Source organism: Ornithodoros turicata, unplaced genomic scaffold (assembly GCF_037126465.1).
Source record: "Ornithodoros turicata isolate Travis unplaced genomic scaffold, ASM3712646v1 Chromosome14, whole genome shotgun sequence".
NCBI lineage: Eukaryota > Metazoa > Arthropoda > Arachnida > Ixodida > Argasidae > Ornithodoros > Ornithodoros turicata.
This window is the reverse complement of record NW_026999314.1, coordinates 3,130,085-3,144,848: the sequence shown is the minus strand read 5'-3', so window position 1 is coordinate 3,144,848 and position 14,764 is coordinate 3,130,085. Positions and strand designations below refer to the sequence as shown.

Sequence of the window (14,764 nt, the reverse complement as noted above, 5' to 3'; positions counted from 1 at the left end):
AGTACTGCATAAAGTCACGACGTTGGTACGTCTACATATTTTACCACACGATTATGATTGCTGTTGTAAATGCGTGGAACTTGTATAGGAGGCACTGTGCGCAGCTACAGATGAGACCAATGAAGCTCCGTGTATTCATTGCCCATGTGTCGAACAGCCTAATGAAGGGTGGGAAAAGCATAAGGGGACGCCCATCATCTCTGTCAAGCCCCAAAACCAAGAAACGGAAGTTCACAGGTACAAGCAAGGCCCTTGTGAGTGATATTCGAAAGGATGATGTCGGACATCTTCCAGTTTTCTCCAACAGCAGGCAACGGTGTAAGAACTGTCCCCCGAGTGCCAACAAGTTCAGCTTTGTGACATGTTGTAAATGTAATGTGAGCCTGTGCTTTACGAAAGAACGAAATTGCTTTTATGAATTTCACAGAGCTTAGTGCCCGTTGTATCACATATGCTACATCTCATAATTGCTGTGTGAATAAAGTTCAGTTTTTTTGCACTTCTCTTGTCTAGGAGGCATACTGGACTGAATGCTGAAATCTCAGATTTTTCCTATGATTATTTTGTGATGTGGGCTTTACAGGGATAAAGTTGTTGTTGTTGGAAATCCAGAATACAGAGCAGGGGCCATGTGGCCAAAACGGTTAGCGGGAGGCTGTGCTCTGGTAGAAATCTGGTGTCAATCCACACTCGTTAACGTTAAAAGTTAACTTTAGAGTAGATTCAATTCTACTTCGCAGCGGCTCCTCTTTGGTTTCGTATGACGACATCGTTCCAATTCTTCTGAGTGCAGAGCGTGATACTCACGACACATTGTTTTAATGCATCAAGTCCACTTCGGACGTGGAGGACTTCTGCCCAGAAGTCACCTGTTGATTCCATAGATTCCTCCACTTCCTCAAGTTTAACTGTGCCTCACACGCAGTCACGTGCTTGTCGGTAAGAAACTGAGATGCGTACTCGGTGATTGGCTCCTGGACCCTCTTCAATGCATTCTGTGCAAAGAAAAGAGAAGCTTTTTTGCAGGTGCTGGATATTTTTAGGGACCCTACACTGAAACGTCGCGTCCGAATCAGGCGAAAACCTTTCAATTTCCACCGATAAACATCGGCGTTTCAAACTGATAGCCGAAGTACAGAGGGTCGAGATGTTCCTCCTCAAGACGTCTTACCGTGACGTTGGCAACGATATCTTGGAAGCCCTTGACTTTACGAGGCCCAATAAGTCCCAGAAGAGCTTTGTTTGGTCCTTCCTTATCTGCTTGATGATTCCTTACTGCCACTGTTGAGCCTCTGCCGGTAGAGACTCAAGCAGAGACAGGTCATTGTACATTTCTGAAAGGACCATTGCTGTATAGCAACTTTTCTCCGCCTGTGCCTTGTTGAATACCTCACTTAGTGCTCCCCACCGGGCAAGTATCCTACTGATTGCTGTATAAATGGACAGCCAGCGGGTGTCACAAGCACAGGGTATGGCCAGTGGAGTCTCGCCGTCGTTCATTTCTCGGTAGAGGTCCCTATATTCCTGCTGTCTTGGTGCGGAGTGGGAAAACCACCGATACATTTCTTAAACGAGAAATTCTACGTTCCGAGGCAGGCACGAAGAGGCATGGGAAATGGCAAGTTGCACAGAGCGACATACACATCGGATCATGACGAGATGAGGAAGATCTTGTCTTAACCAAGCGTAGACGCTGTTTACCCCTGCCGTGACGCTTGCTTTGTCCACATCGATGCTTACAAGATTCTCAATTTAGAACCCCTTAGCTCAAAGCCCGTCAAGAAGAGCTAATGGAATGGGTTCAGCATTGCACTGCTTTAAGTCTTGTAGGCTTAGATAAGTTCACACAGTCGCGGAGCTTGACATGGGAAAAGTATTTGATGACAATTCCCTGTACTTTGACAACGCCGGTGTCCGTGGACTCATCAATCAGCACGCTGTACTTCTGCTCGCCCAGGTCTTCACACAACGACGACACGAAATGTGATCCTAAAATGTTTTTGATGACGTTGGTGCATTTCGAACGATGCATCCTGATTTTTGACGAGACCTTGCAATCTTCAAAGATTTCCCGGCAGACTCCTACAAAGTGATCTACGCTGTTCATTGAACAGTGTTCGGCAACAAACAAAGCCAGTGTAGCTTCGGCTTGCTGTACAGGGGCTGGCATAACTGGTAATGACAGCTCAGCAAGACTTGGCTGAGCTGACTGAAGACATCTATGTGGCACGCCTGCTAGGTGTTCCGTCGACGTGGCGTGCTTTTCGAGGCTGACCTTTTCGATTCAATTGCGCATTTGCAAAACTCCTTGAATGAGTCACCAGTCATCTGCATCAACCACTGCTTGTAGTTTTCTTCTTTGAGCCAAGAGTCGCAAAAGCGCTGCTTGTAAGAGCCTCTTTTGTCTTCCATCCATCAGGGTCAGTCATGCTTAGAAAGGCAAATTTTCATAGCTGCTTGCCACCAAAAGTAGCTAAATCTAGCAAAAAAAAACAAAAAAAGAACGAACGAATCCCCCCCCCTTCTTCCGCTAAATTGGCAGCACTAATACACACTCTATATCACGACCTACTATATAGATACTCGACCTTCACACCCCGCGCAGGCCTATGGGACTTTCGTCCACGCCGAAGTCGCGTGTTTTGACGGATATGTCCACGAGAGGCACTCATAGCGTGCTATCGAACGTGGGTGAGGTATTGCTGGGCTGTATGAAGCACGTCAGGTAATTTAGCAGTAAGAATAATGTTTTTCTCGCAGTCTGTATGCTTGTGGCAGCTTGTGGTCATTCCTTATTGTGCTTGGGGTAGCGGTAAGCCACAGAACGTGAGGGAGCGACACATAAACGTACGTTTGAGGGCCGGTCTTGGGCATAATTTCGCGTTGGGGACATGGGTCTCTGACAATCTTTAAGGCAAGTCAACACTCTCCAAATGTACAAGCTTGGAGAGTGTGGACTTGCCTTAAAGATTGTCAGAGCCCCATGTCATCGTCACCATGTATTATTGTTGTTGTTTGTGTGGCAGAGCTACGTTCGATCGGATGCGGAACACATGTGAAGCACAACGAAGAGGGTATGCCCCCTCCTCGCCCCAGTTGTTTTCGCTAAACAAAAATGTGCAGATGCTTACGAGGTAATTAAGATTAAGATATGTAGACAGTTTCTCTCACGGTTGTGTAGATCGCGAACACACATCTGCTCGCGAGCATCTTTTTTGCCGACTGCCTCTCCCCTTTCTAGGATGTACAGGGTATTGGCTTACAGAAACATCAGTCAGGTGTTGGAAATGTGATTATATATGCACTATAACTCATATTGGTGCTGGTACATATTAACATTAGTGTTATCCCTGTGGTCTAATGTTCATGATAATATGGCAGTAATCAAATGAGACGAATAACTGTCGGATGTTGGATGCTGCTTGTCTAGTGGACGTTCAGTGACCGGGGCAATTTTTCCTCCTGCTAGCCGTGCAAATGCATATTTGCAGACAGATTGTCTGCAACCGGTCTGCACACCCCGAATCCAGCTTTCTCTACAGCGTCCATCACTTTGAGTATTAGGTCGTGTATCTGATCACTAGTTAATGACTTCGTGAAATAGTAGCTGACTGGAACGCTGAAATGGTTGGTGGGCAAAAAATGGGAAATGTGACAGGAATGCATGCAATAGAGCCAGATCAACATAAAAGAAATATGCTTGTGATGGAGACACACTAACATGCAATTCAGGTTTATAGCATACCGATAAGATGTGGAGAGCCCAACCAGCACAAAGCACAGAAGGTGTGTTACCAGTTGTCCGTCCATGCCATACTATTTCCCGAGGCCACCGAGCTTAACCAGCCCATGCACAACATCGCCTTGGCGTTGGTTCTGTTCAGACTTCTGTTCAGACAGACAGCCCATTACCAGTGAGCAGTGTAGCCCTTCTGGATCGTGCTTCTTCGCTTCTTCTGTCAGCCTTTATTGAATTAATGACGACATAGCTTGATCTGTGCAAGGACCAACATAGCGTTTCAGTGTCATGTGGCAGGGCAGGGACAGCCACCCGCATTCCCGAATGAAACGGTACGCTGTAGGTGATCGAGCCTAATTGCAATGAAATTGGCACATGAGCAATGCAAAGGCGATTGAGATGAGAACGTCAAATCAAGCTATAGCTCTCCATCACTTACTTGCCACAAGACACATTTTCTAATATTCTCTTCTGTCCACCTTAGCTTGACCTTATGGAGGCAGTCAAGTTGCTCTTTGAGGAAAACTGCTTTTGGTTCCTCCTCCAAACAGGTGATAAGCATGCATAGAAACAATAGTGTGGCTACATTTCTTCACAGTTAGAGCATTCAGTACAGTAAAGATGCCCCTTTTTGTTATAAACGTAGCATCCAAACTCGTTTACTTGAGCTACAGCAATGTGACTTACTATCAACACCATGCTGCCCCTTACTTCTACTATCTGCACTAACCTTGCGCTCCAAAACAAGTACATTAAAGTCCTCAAGCCTGCTTTGACTTGTTTGCAGCCCCTCTTTGGTTGTTGCCATGCCAGGTGACACTTCAGTTCAGAAATTTATGCAGCCTGGCATCTGAACTTCCGTTGGGCAGTTTGAAGCTGGGTTTCTAACTTAAAAATTTTTGCAGTGCAGTTTGGCAACAGCCGGATGTTCCCACTTTCACGTTGTCCTGCAATATTATGCAGACCATAATCATAATTTGCTGCATGATATTAAACATGGCAATGCAAGGTTTCCATAGTGACACCGAAAGCACACTTCATTAATCTACTCACAGTGAGCTGTGGTTCCTCTTCATTGCTCGTTGTGCAGCTGAATTCTGTGTTTGTCTCCAACGTGCCGCAGTCCTCTATGGCACTCTCAGGTGCTGGTGTCACCACTTCAGTTCGCTGAGTTGCCTGCGCTCGATCTTTGTCAGGAGGCAAGGTAGACGGCTGTGAAGCGGTAACAGATGGGTTTGTGCGGTTTGGCGTCCGGACGTCCAGAGGGTGCTTCTTGATAGTACGACGTCACTTTGGTTGCACTCCTGTTTGGGCTGTTTGAATGCCTGACAGTGATGGGCAGTACTTCAAGTACCAAGTACTCAAGTAGTACTTTAAAGGAGCATGGAAATGATCGGAATAAAATATGACGGGGAGAAGCAGAAATTATGATTCTGAGCCCTGTGATACATATTCGCACAAAAAGTTTGAGCGTAGCACGCAATCCTGGAGCGCGAGGGAGCTTTGAATCTCGCGGCAGAAATGCCCCCTCACTCGGCTGCCAGCCGCTGACGTCATATGGCTGCGCGGTCTTTTTCTTTCTTCTTTTGCGATTTCTCCCGCGTCGCGGCGCCGGCAAGCCGACCGAGCTAGAGTCCCGGGTACAGTGACTCTAGACCGAGCAAGAAGCGTTGTTATTCATCGGATGTCGTGGAAAGGACAGGTGATGAACTGAACACTCTTTAGGCGACACGTCTGCTCTTCTTGACGAAACGTTTTATGGAGTTGGAGCCTAAGCTCCGCCAGCTTCGATTTCGTCACACGAATGTACCGGATGCTGATAAGTGATGCTGCTAAGTGTGAACAAACATTCGGATCGAAATATAGTGCTTCTTCTTGGTTACAAATGCATAGTCATGAAGACGCGGCGCAGTGACCAGTGTTTTCACTTGAAGAGGTCGTCGACCATCATGACTTCTCCGTGTTGTGGTCAACACTATGGGCTCTGATCCGCATGGACACTGGCATCTCTGAGGCGAAAGAGCGGACTGATGAATGCATAGCTGTGTAACATTGCGCTTACCATATCTTACTGATACCAGGAGCGCAACGTCTCCACAAGCACAACAACATGGATACCACAATAAAGACAGTAGAGTTCATCTGCCTGCGATCTGTGGGAAACCCCAAAAACACATGGCCAAATAAGCATTTTCTTTTTTGAATGGTCATACGCAGCATACAACAATGGCACATGGAATAAATCTCCAACTGACAGTAATGTGTTTAGTCGTATCATATATATGCTGCACACACAGGCACAATACTGTTCACAATTAACGACACCTCAGGACAATCGGAACAGAAACCACAACCGCGTACGATCCACCTCAACCCGGGCCGTCACGCCAACACAGAGGCCTACCCGCACCTTTTACACTGCCCGCAGTCTTGTTGTTCTATGCAAAACGTACCAGACAAATCATGTGAGAACGCAAGTGAATGTCAAACGCAAATAAATAGCAACAGCGTCTCAGTCGGTAAGTCGCCACGATTCCGGAGCTAGCAGACGATTCTGGCGGGGAGCGGACGCTTCCGGCAGCCAATCAGGTGATCGGCTGCCTGACGTCACCACACGCCAGACTCGGCTTCGGGGAGACTGTCGCCGCGGAGCGCATTCTTGCAAACTAATTTTCTCAGGAAATTCGCGCTTTTCGAAGGAAATTTTTTGCGCGACAGTTTATGTCTATATCATGCGGTGAAAAAATATATGTTCCAAATTATTTCCATGCTCCTTTAAGCACATTTCTGAGTACTTGTACTTTATTTTAAGTACAATTCAAATCGTATACTTTGTACTGTACTTAAAGTACTTCTTCCCAGTACTTCCCCATCAAGTACTCAAGTACCCAAACTTGGACTCCAGAGAAAAAATAAAAAAAAAGTATAAAAGATGCACCCTACTAAAAGGACTAAAATAGTAACAAGAAAACGAAAACACACATATATGTGTGATGTCGTCTTCTTGTCATCATTTTAGCGCTTTTAGTGGGACGCAGTACCCACTGTCCCATTATAACAATCTACCAAAAACGTCTTCTTGTCATCATTTTAGCGCTTTTAGTGGGACGCAGTACCCACTGTCCCATTATAACAATCTACCAAAAACGTCTTCTTGTCATCATTTTAGCGCTTTTAGTGGGACGCAGTACCCACTGTGCCATTGTAACAATCTACCAAAAACGATTATTGTGTTTTTAAAGAGCATATTTGTTGAGGCATATCCATTGTTGAGAGGCTTTAAATGTTGAAAAAGTAACAGCGCTTCTATGTTTATGTAAAACGAATACAGTCGAACCCGCATATATCGAACCCGAAGGGGATCGCAAAATAGTTCGATATATCCATAATTCGATGTATCAGGCACGCTGAATTCGCGGCGACTTAAGCACCCGCGAGCGACACTAACCCCCAACCCCCACTCCCTCGGTGATAGAAAAGACGAAAGTAGCGAAAATACTTTATTTCACAACAAAAAAATCTGTCACCTTGGCTTGTGTCTTGTTGTGGGCCAGGAAGTTAAGCACACGCGTCTCAATTTTTTCAAGATGCTCCATGTTTGTAAGGCCGGAGCCTTCCATGTCCACACAGCAGCGATGAATTACTTGGAACGCCGAAATGAGCTCAGTAGCTGTCGGCAATGGTTGTGGTTCTTCGTCGTCGGTGCTATCCCCTTCATCGGCACCTGCAATGTCGGCCACAATGTCTGCATCAGTGAGCTCTGCCACAGCTTCCGCAGCATCGTCGACACCGGCGTAGTCTGTCGCACTCACAGACGGGGCAACGACGCCCGGAAACACCGACAGTTCTCGAAGCGTCGCGTCCAAACAACTCACATCATCGTCGTCCTCCGTCACAGCACACACATTCTCGGCGGCCGCAACTAGTCCTGCTTTTCCGAAGCAGTTTACGATGGTGCTTTGTTTTACATCAGCCCATGCTCCGGCTATCATTTGCATTGCACCGAGCAGATCTACTTTCAGTTCCAGGCCCACTCGAAGGTTCACGAGGAGCCTCTGCACAAGTCGTCGCCTGTATGCTACCTTGAATGCTTTTATAACTCCCTGGTCAAGTGGCTGCAATTTCGACGTGGTGTTTGGTGGCAGGAACTTGATCGTAATGTTCTTCAGCTTCACAGAGGTACTATGCGCTGAACAATTGTCCAGAAGTAGACAAATCTTGCGGCTAGACCTGGCTAGCTGCGCGTCCCATTCCTTCAGCCATTCGACGAAAATGTCCCGCGTCATCCACGCTTTCTTGTTAAATCCGTAACGAACTGGCAGGCTTTTGCAGTTCTTTAGGCAACGTGGCGATTTACTTTTGCCAATCACAAACGGCCGTAGCTTCACTGATCCGTCCATATTCGCAGCAAGAAGGATGGAGACACGCACCTTGCTCATTTTTCCTCCGTGGCACGTGCTGCCCCGTAAATCCAGCGTCTTGTTGGGAAGCATTTGCCAGAAGAGTGCTGTCTCATCAGCATTGAAGACATCTGCCGGAGAAAACGCTGCACAAATTTCTGGCCACTCTTCTGCCAGCCACTTCTCTATGTCACCGTTGTTGGCGCACTCACTTTCGCCAGACACAGCTTTTCCGACAATTCCATACCGGTTCTTGAAGCGCTGCAGCCAGCCAGAACCACCACAAAAGTTTTGCTCTTCAAACATCATGGCGAAACATTTTGCTTTTTCCATCAACATTCGGCCGTCCACCGGAATGTTCCTCGAGCGGATGTCCAAAAACCAACTGTACAAAGCTTTTTCGACTTTATCGTAGGCTGGAGCACGTACACGGCAAGTTCCGGAACGATTCTGTTCCGATGCCTTCACTTTTATCTCGGCCTTGTTCTTGAGAATTGTACTCAACGTGCTTCGGGGAATGCTGAATGCATCTGCTACGGACGATTTCTTCTCACCGTGTTCGACCCGTCGTATGATCCCCAGCTTTGACGAAAAGTCCAGATTTTTTCTCTTCTTGACATCCATGCTCGAACCACGAGGTCCTTTGTTGCTCCACACTTCGCCTTCTCACGTACTCCACGCCAACTGCTTCCACACGGAGGAGAGGAGATGAGGGGCTCAAAAAGCCTTATCATTGGTTGCTTTACGTCACACTGCACTATGGGCGCCTCCTCTCCTCCTTTCCTCCGTGTTGTCCAGGCAGCCCTTCCCTCCCACCCTCCGCTCCGACGGCGCGAGATTGCCGGTACGAGCGCTTGGAACAGGCCGCCTTTTCAGGAGCTCGATGTTCGATGTATGGAGGTTCCGAGGTACGGAAGTTCGATAAAGCCGAAACTTTGTGCTATACTTTACATGTAATTTTCAAGGGGATATGTTTACTGTTCGATATACACAATAATTCTAAATATGCGGGTTCGAAATATGCGGGTTCGACTGTAGAAGGCAAATACACACCGAAGTCCTTTCTCTCCGGGTCGAAAGTGGGAGCCTGAAGGGAGGCGATCCCCAGCTCTGGGAACGTGTCCTTGGCCACCTTGGATCATTCAAGGCGACCATCCTCCCTCCAGAGCTCTTCGACAAAGCTAATGACCGCTGGCGGGTATAGCTGCACTGGAGGTCGCGTGGTGGCCTGTAGAAAGGCGATCCCTGGTTCCTCTGTGGACCCGTCGGCAGTGTTTGTGGCCTCCTCGTCCCAGGGGACGTTACTTGGCTGTTTATTGCCGGTTTGAGGGCACTCCTCCTCTTCTACCACCTCCTCGATCACGTCGCCCGGGCCCGCCTTTGAAGGCCCAGACACGGGAGGTGCTAGACCGCCCTGAAGGGGCACGTGCACCTGGGAGCTGGCCTTTTCTGCCAGGAGCTCCTGGAGGAACGCCGACATATTGGAGATGTCCACTTGTATGGACTTGACCGTCCCACCCATGGTTTTCACGGTCCCTTCAAGGAAAGTCAGCCGGGAAGGGCTACGCTGTGCCATGCCTGCAAAGGAAAGCGAACTTCGTTATCGGGTGTGTCGACCAGGGAGATCAGGGTTCGACAACCAATTCTCCGCTCAATCCTGCCCGCAAATTGCTGGAAGCAGAGGTTGGAAGTTGCTGTTAATCAACAATGTCAAACTTCTTGAACAGATTAGTTCCTCCTTTGGGTTGCGGGTAAGCCCAAACTGCAATCTTGAAGGTGAAAAGCTTCCCCTCGTTGCTGGGTGTCAGGCGTTGCTGTTTTCCATTGACCTAGTTATTGTGTGGGGTTTATCCCTCAGCATGTCCACAAAACAGGGGCAGGGGGGAAGACAGAAGTCTCTAGAAAATGCCCAATGTTCATCTCCTCGGAGTGACCCTATGTGGCTTCCCGAGTGCTTGCCTTTAAAGAGGCACCTACTCCCATAACCGTAAGAGAGAGTTCGCTTCTCTGTCCTGCTCACCTCTGTCCCTTGCGTGCCTGCTTTAGGGAAACGCCTGCTCCCACGAACCGCAAGGGACGTGTAATGTTAATGACATTAACAACAAATCTCTTGCTTGCTTAAAGGAAGCACTTGCTTGTACGAACCACACGGGAAGTGTAACTATAAATGAATCACTTATGTGCCCTGCACATGACTGTTGTTTGCGTGGTACAACGTTAGTGAAATTTGAAGCGAGTCGTCAACTGTGCTTAGCACATTACCACCTCTTGCGTGTTTGCTTAAAGGAACCGCTTCTTCCACAGGCTGCAAATGCAAGTGTAACGTCATTGTCAGTGTAAGCGAATCGCTTACGCGCGTATAATCGCGCGGAAGCGATAAGCGCGCTTTATCGCGTGTATAGTGCCCCCATTCCCAAGCCGAAACTGACGTGGTGTCGGAGTAAAATGTACAGTACAATCTAAAATAGAGCCCGCATTAACTCTTCCCCCCCCCCCCCCCCCCCCACACACACACACCTTCGACGTGAGCCATAAAACTTCTAGATGTCAGCAGTGTCTCTCAGTATGAAGGTTGGCCTCTGCTCTTTTTTGACAATGCTGTTGGTCCCAATAAAGTGACGGTCGCGGCTTTCTCATGAAATCGATGTAACAAACTTCTCGAGTTTTTTTTAGATCAAGGAGCCAGCGGCAGTCAGTCGACTGCCGGTACAGTCGACAGTCGGCAGTACAGTCGAGTGTCGGTACGTCGACCCGCATTTATCCGGACGGCTTCGTTTCCTGTGAAAATATCCGGATAGCGGGGAACCAGATAAGTGAAACAGGAAAATCCAGAGTGATCCTAAAAGGACATCTTTATTGACCATTACACAGAAAACTGTGCATTGTCATCTGTTTCATTCTAATACACGCATCAAGTTCTTGCAAACCTTTGCGAATGGCATTGACTTGCGAAACATTGTTCTGTTGCTCGAAAAATAATTGCGTTGTTCTCAGTGCCGCCCGCGCATTTTCTACCGTCACAGCTGGTGCCCATCCACGTTTTCATCATCAGATTCTTCTTGAACACTTTCGGAAGCGACGACACTGACGATGTCGCCATTTCAGGTGTTGTTGGGAGTGCACCAGGCACTAAACCACTATCATCATAAAAGGAGGGCCCAGATGACGTTGGGCCACAGGTCAAAAGCGTTCCCTGCATGTAGTCAGAGGTACCGTTAACGCAAGCCCTACGGACAGTTCACAAACGCAATCACTCTATTTTGATTTACACATTCGCTCGAGGCAGAAATCTTTCCTTCCCTCCTGAAAGTTAATAAAAGGAATAAGAACTAAATTTTACCATTCAGAGCTTACTGAGACTTTACGCCCCAACCCAGCGGCCACTCGTTGATTCTTAGCAGGGGTTCGGGTTCGAACTTTACCTCCCATTCAGTCCCGGCGTGGTACGAATTACTTTCCGCCCGTGTGCTTTATCCATTTGCTAGCTTACGGGGCGTTACGCCCCGCCACTGGCCGATTCCACGTCAAAAGCTCCAACGCGTCAAAAGCTCCAACGAGTCAGAAGATCCAACAGTGGATCTTTTGACCCGTTGGATCTTTTGACGCGTTGGAGCTTTCGACCCGGTTGGAGCTTTTGACGCGTTGGAGCTTTTGACCCGGTTGGATCTTTTGACGCCCCGTGGTTATACAATTGGTCAGGGAAAATGACCGAACAGAGATGTGGAAATGAAAGCAACTATTTAATTGGAATATAACAATATTTACATTAGATACAAAATGTGCGGACGCTAACTTTCCGACGGCAGGACACCAACCAAGGCGATTCTGTCTAGGTACGTGGTCAGGTCCATAAAAGATACCGGACTTGTGCTCAAGTACCACGAGAAGGAGTCCATTTCTTGCAATAGGCTCGCGTTTCTCTCCCGTACTGCAGCTGACGTCGGGGTTGGCACTGCCAACGGGTCCAACAGAAGGGCCTGGACTCTGTTTTGCACGGCGTGCTGACTGACTCGCAGGAACTCCAGGAACTCGGCCAGGTTTGGGTGACGACACGTGAACCGACTGTGCAGGCCATTGTGCCAGCCTTCTACGTGGTTTGTGGTCCTCGGTCCTCGGTTCCCAAATTGTCCCCAGCGGTCCTTCAGCAGGCTGTTCGTGAGCCAGTACGCTCGGTAGTACCGGTCAAACAGCGCCAGACGCGCCGCATGTAGTGGAGGCAGGTCTGGCTTCACAGAAAGGATGTCGTCGGCGAAGGCCAGGCGGAAGTCGTCAGGAACGAACGGCAGATGCCTCACTCGAACAAACCATCGGTTGACTTCGGCGTTCTCTCTGCACAACACCTTCAGACCGAGCTCGTCTCGCTTCTTGTTGATGGCCTTGGCATAGTGAAAGGCGCAGCCTCGCACCTGCGTAATCAATGAAGAAGAAAGGAAAGGAATAAGGAATAAGAAGAAACATTTATATACGTTGCAGCAAGAACAATATAGCCAATAAGATGAGAACACTACTCTGATCTCGTACTCACGTTGGGTTCACCCGTCGCTGTCTGGAACACATTGAGTGCTGCCCGTATTGCTGCAGACTCATAGTCAAATAGCCAGGTCGCCGTAGTGGATAGGCTCCCGACGTGACCAAATCGTCGCACCATGGACTCCTTCAAGGTGTGGAACACCGCTTGGTACGCTCTCACATCTGTTGCCTGCATCAATGCGTACACTATGGGGTGCGCTTCGCCTTTGACAATTGCATGTATTGTGTACAGCTGTCCAGGGCTGTGAAATTCGGATGGATTATACTTGAAGTTGCCATCCCCCAGGATGTACTCCGTGTTTGCGAAGGCGTCCAGGTCCTTCTCGGCGTAAAATACGAGCAGTCTCCTCCCTTCAGTCTTGTCTTCCAGTTGAAGAAATTGCTGGCCATCCTTCGTAATTCGCAGCTCCGGAAGTATGGCGTCAATGGAGTTTCCCTTCGGAATGTTTGCGTGTCGATTGCGCGACAACGCACGTCTTTTGGAGACAAAACCGTAGCTGGTGCTCATCTGGCGTTTGATGTCATTTTGAAGACTCGCGTCGTCATCTTGAAACCTGACCTGTACAGCAGACACTGCTTCGTCGAATGCCTGCCGAGGTCTCTTTCTGCTGGTCCGTACGTCTGTTCGGACTTCATACATGTAACGCCTGGAAAGGACTGTGGCCGCCTCTGCATCCTCGGCGGGGTCACAGCTGTGCGGTGTCGATGGATGATCCGGGTCTGTCCTCATGACGCCGTTTTGCAGCGTGACGTGGGCAACAGACCAGGTTTCGTTGGTTCCCCTCGCCAACCTGCTCAGGCGATAACAGCTCGTGCATCTGTAAAAGAAGCATTCACGAATCGTCCGGCATTAATATGAATTCACTCTGCGGTCCGACATTCTAAGAAAAAGAAAAAAAATATAGGTAACCAACTTTTAAACACCGAGTACTGCTGCTATCGAACTTAGTATAACGGTATCAGAATGTCCACTTAAAAGTTATACATACCTGTAGTACTGGATACTGGGGTCCTTCTTGTTTGTAGATTTGAATGCAAACTCTAACACTGCATTTGGCCATCGTTTGCTTCGGTACTGAATCACTTGATGCTTCGAGCGATAACTGGATGGGACAAAAGTCGGGGCACCGAAGTCGAGGTCCATTCAACCAGGCAATCAAGGTGGATGTATGCTTGCAGTTCGGACAGCGAGAACCGTGAAGATGACCTCTGCTCCCGAATGTTTTCGGACCGCCCAGTCCAGGTTTTATACCCCTTCGTTCAACCCCAAGTTTGCACACGACGTCCTGCTTCCCAGAATAAGCCCATTCCTGTCTTTCAGGGGTCATGATAATATTGAACAATACGGTATTACTGACTTCAACTCCAAGTTTGCACACGACGTCCTGCTTCCCAGAATAAGCCCATTCCTGTCGTTCAGGGGTTACGGTCATTGACCATGTCCAAGGTTAACACGTTTACATACATGGCAGGGGACACGAAAACACTGAAGAGTACGTTACCCTTTCGACTTGAGTTTCACTGGATGTTGTTCTTCGAAAAAAAAAAAAAAAACTTTCTGGTACAAGGCATCGCTAGAAAGTTGGTTAGAGGACGAGATAATATTGAATAATCCGGAACCCGTGTGGATCTTTTGACGCGGTTGGAGCATTTGACGCTCAGAGGACGAGATAATATTGAACAATACGGAACCCGTGTGGATCTTTTGACGCGGTTGGAGCATTTGACGCTTTGGAGCTTTTGACTCGCCTGTCACGTGACTTTTTGGAGCTTATGACCTGTTGGAACATTTGACTCGTTGGATCATTTGACCATAAGCGCCACTGGCCCCCAACTTCATGCACGGCGTACCTGCGAGCGTTCCTCTGGCGTGACCTGTTTTTCCATTTGTTGCATTGATGCTGCCCGTACGCAGACTGATGGCATGATGGTAGTATGTGAAAATGTGACAAATGGTGATGAATGATTATGGTCGTGAAAAGGAACGGCTGTTGCCATTAAAGGGTGAGGTTTATATCCCCACTTTCTGGGTCAAAAATAGTCGTGGAGTCCACTTTTTGGTGAACTCTGTTTTATTCAACCGCTGCCTTTCTCT

The 14,764-nt window shown here is 48.1% G+C and overlaps 1 protein-coding gene across 1 annotated transcript; it reads right to left on the bottom strand.

Moving 5' to 3' along the window:
* Nucleotides 1-818: 818 nt before the first annotated feature.
* Nucleotides 819-8,763, bottom strand: LOC135372310 (tigger transposable element-derived protein 6-like). The gene is made up of 3 exons (XM_064605954.1): nucleotides 7,267-8,763; nucleotides 4,793-4,951; nucleotides 819-995 (listed from the first exon to the last, which is right to left on the bottom strand). Exons 1-3 carry the CDS (start codon nucleotides 8,761-8,763, stop codon nucleotides 819-821), a joined length of 1,833 nt encoding a protein of 610 aa, XP_064462024.1.
* Between the last annotated feature and the right edge of the window lie 6,001 nt (nucleotides 8,764-14,764).

Excerpts from the sequence above, each read along its gene's own strand:
- LOC135372310 (XM_064605954.1), bottom strand. The coding sequence starts at position 8,763 with ATGGATGTCAAGAAGAGAAAAAATCTGGACTTTTCGTCAAAGCTGGGG. Across the intron at positions 4,952-7,266 it reads ACAACAAGACACAAGCCAAG|CCGTCTACCTTGCCTCCTGA; the intron begins GTGACAGATTTT and ends ACCGCTTCACAG. Across the intron at positions 996-4,792 it reads AAGAGGAACCACAGCTCACT|AATGCATTGAAGAGGGTCCA; the intron begins GTGAGTAGATTA and ends TTCTTTGCACAG.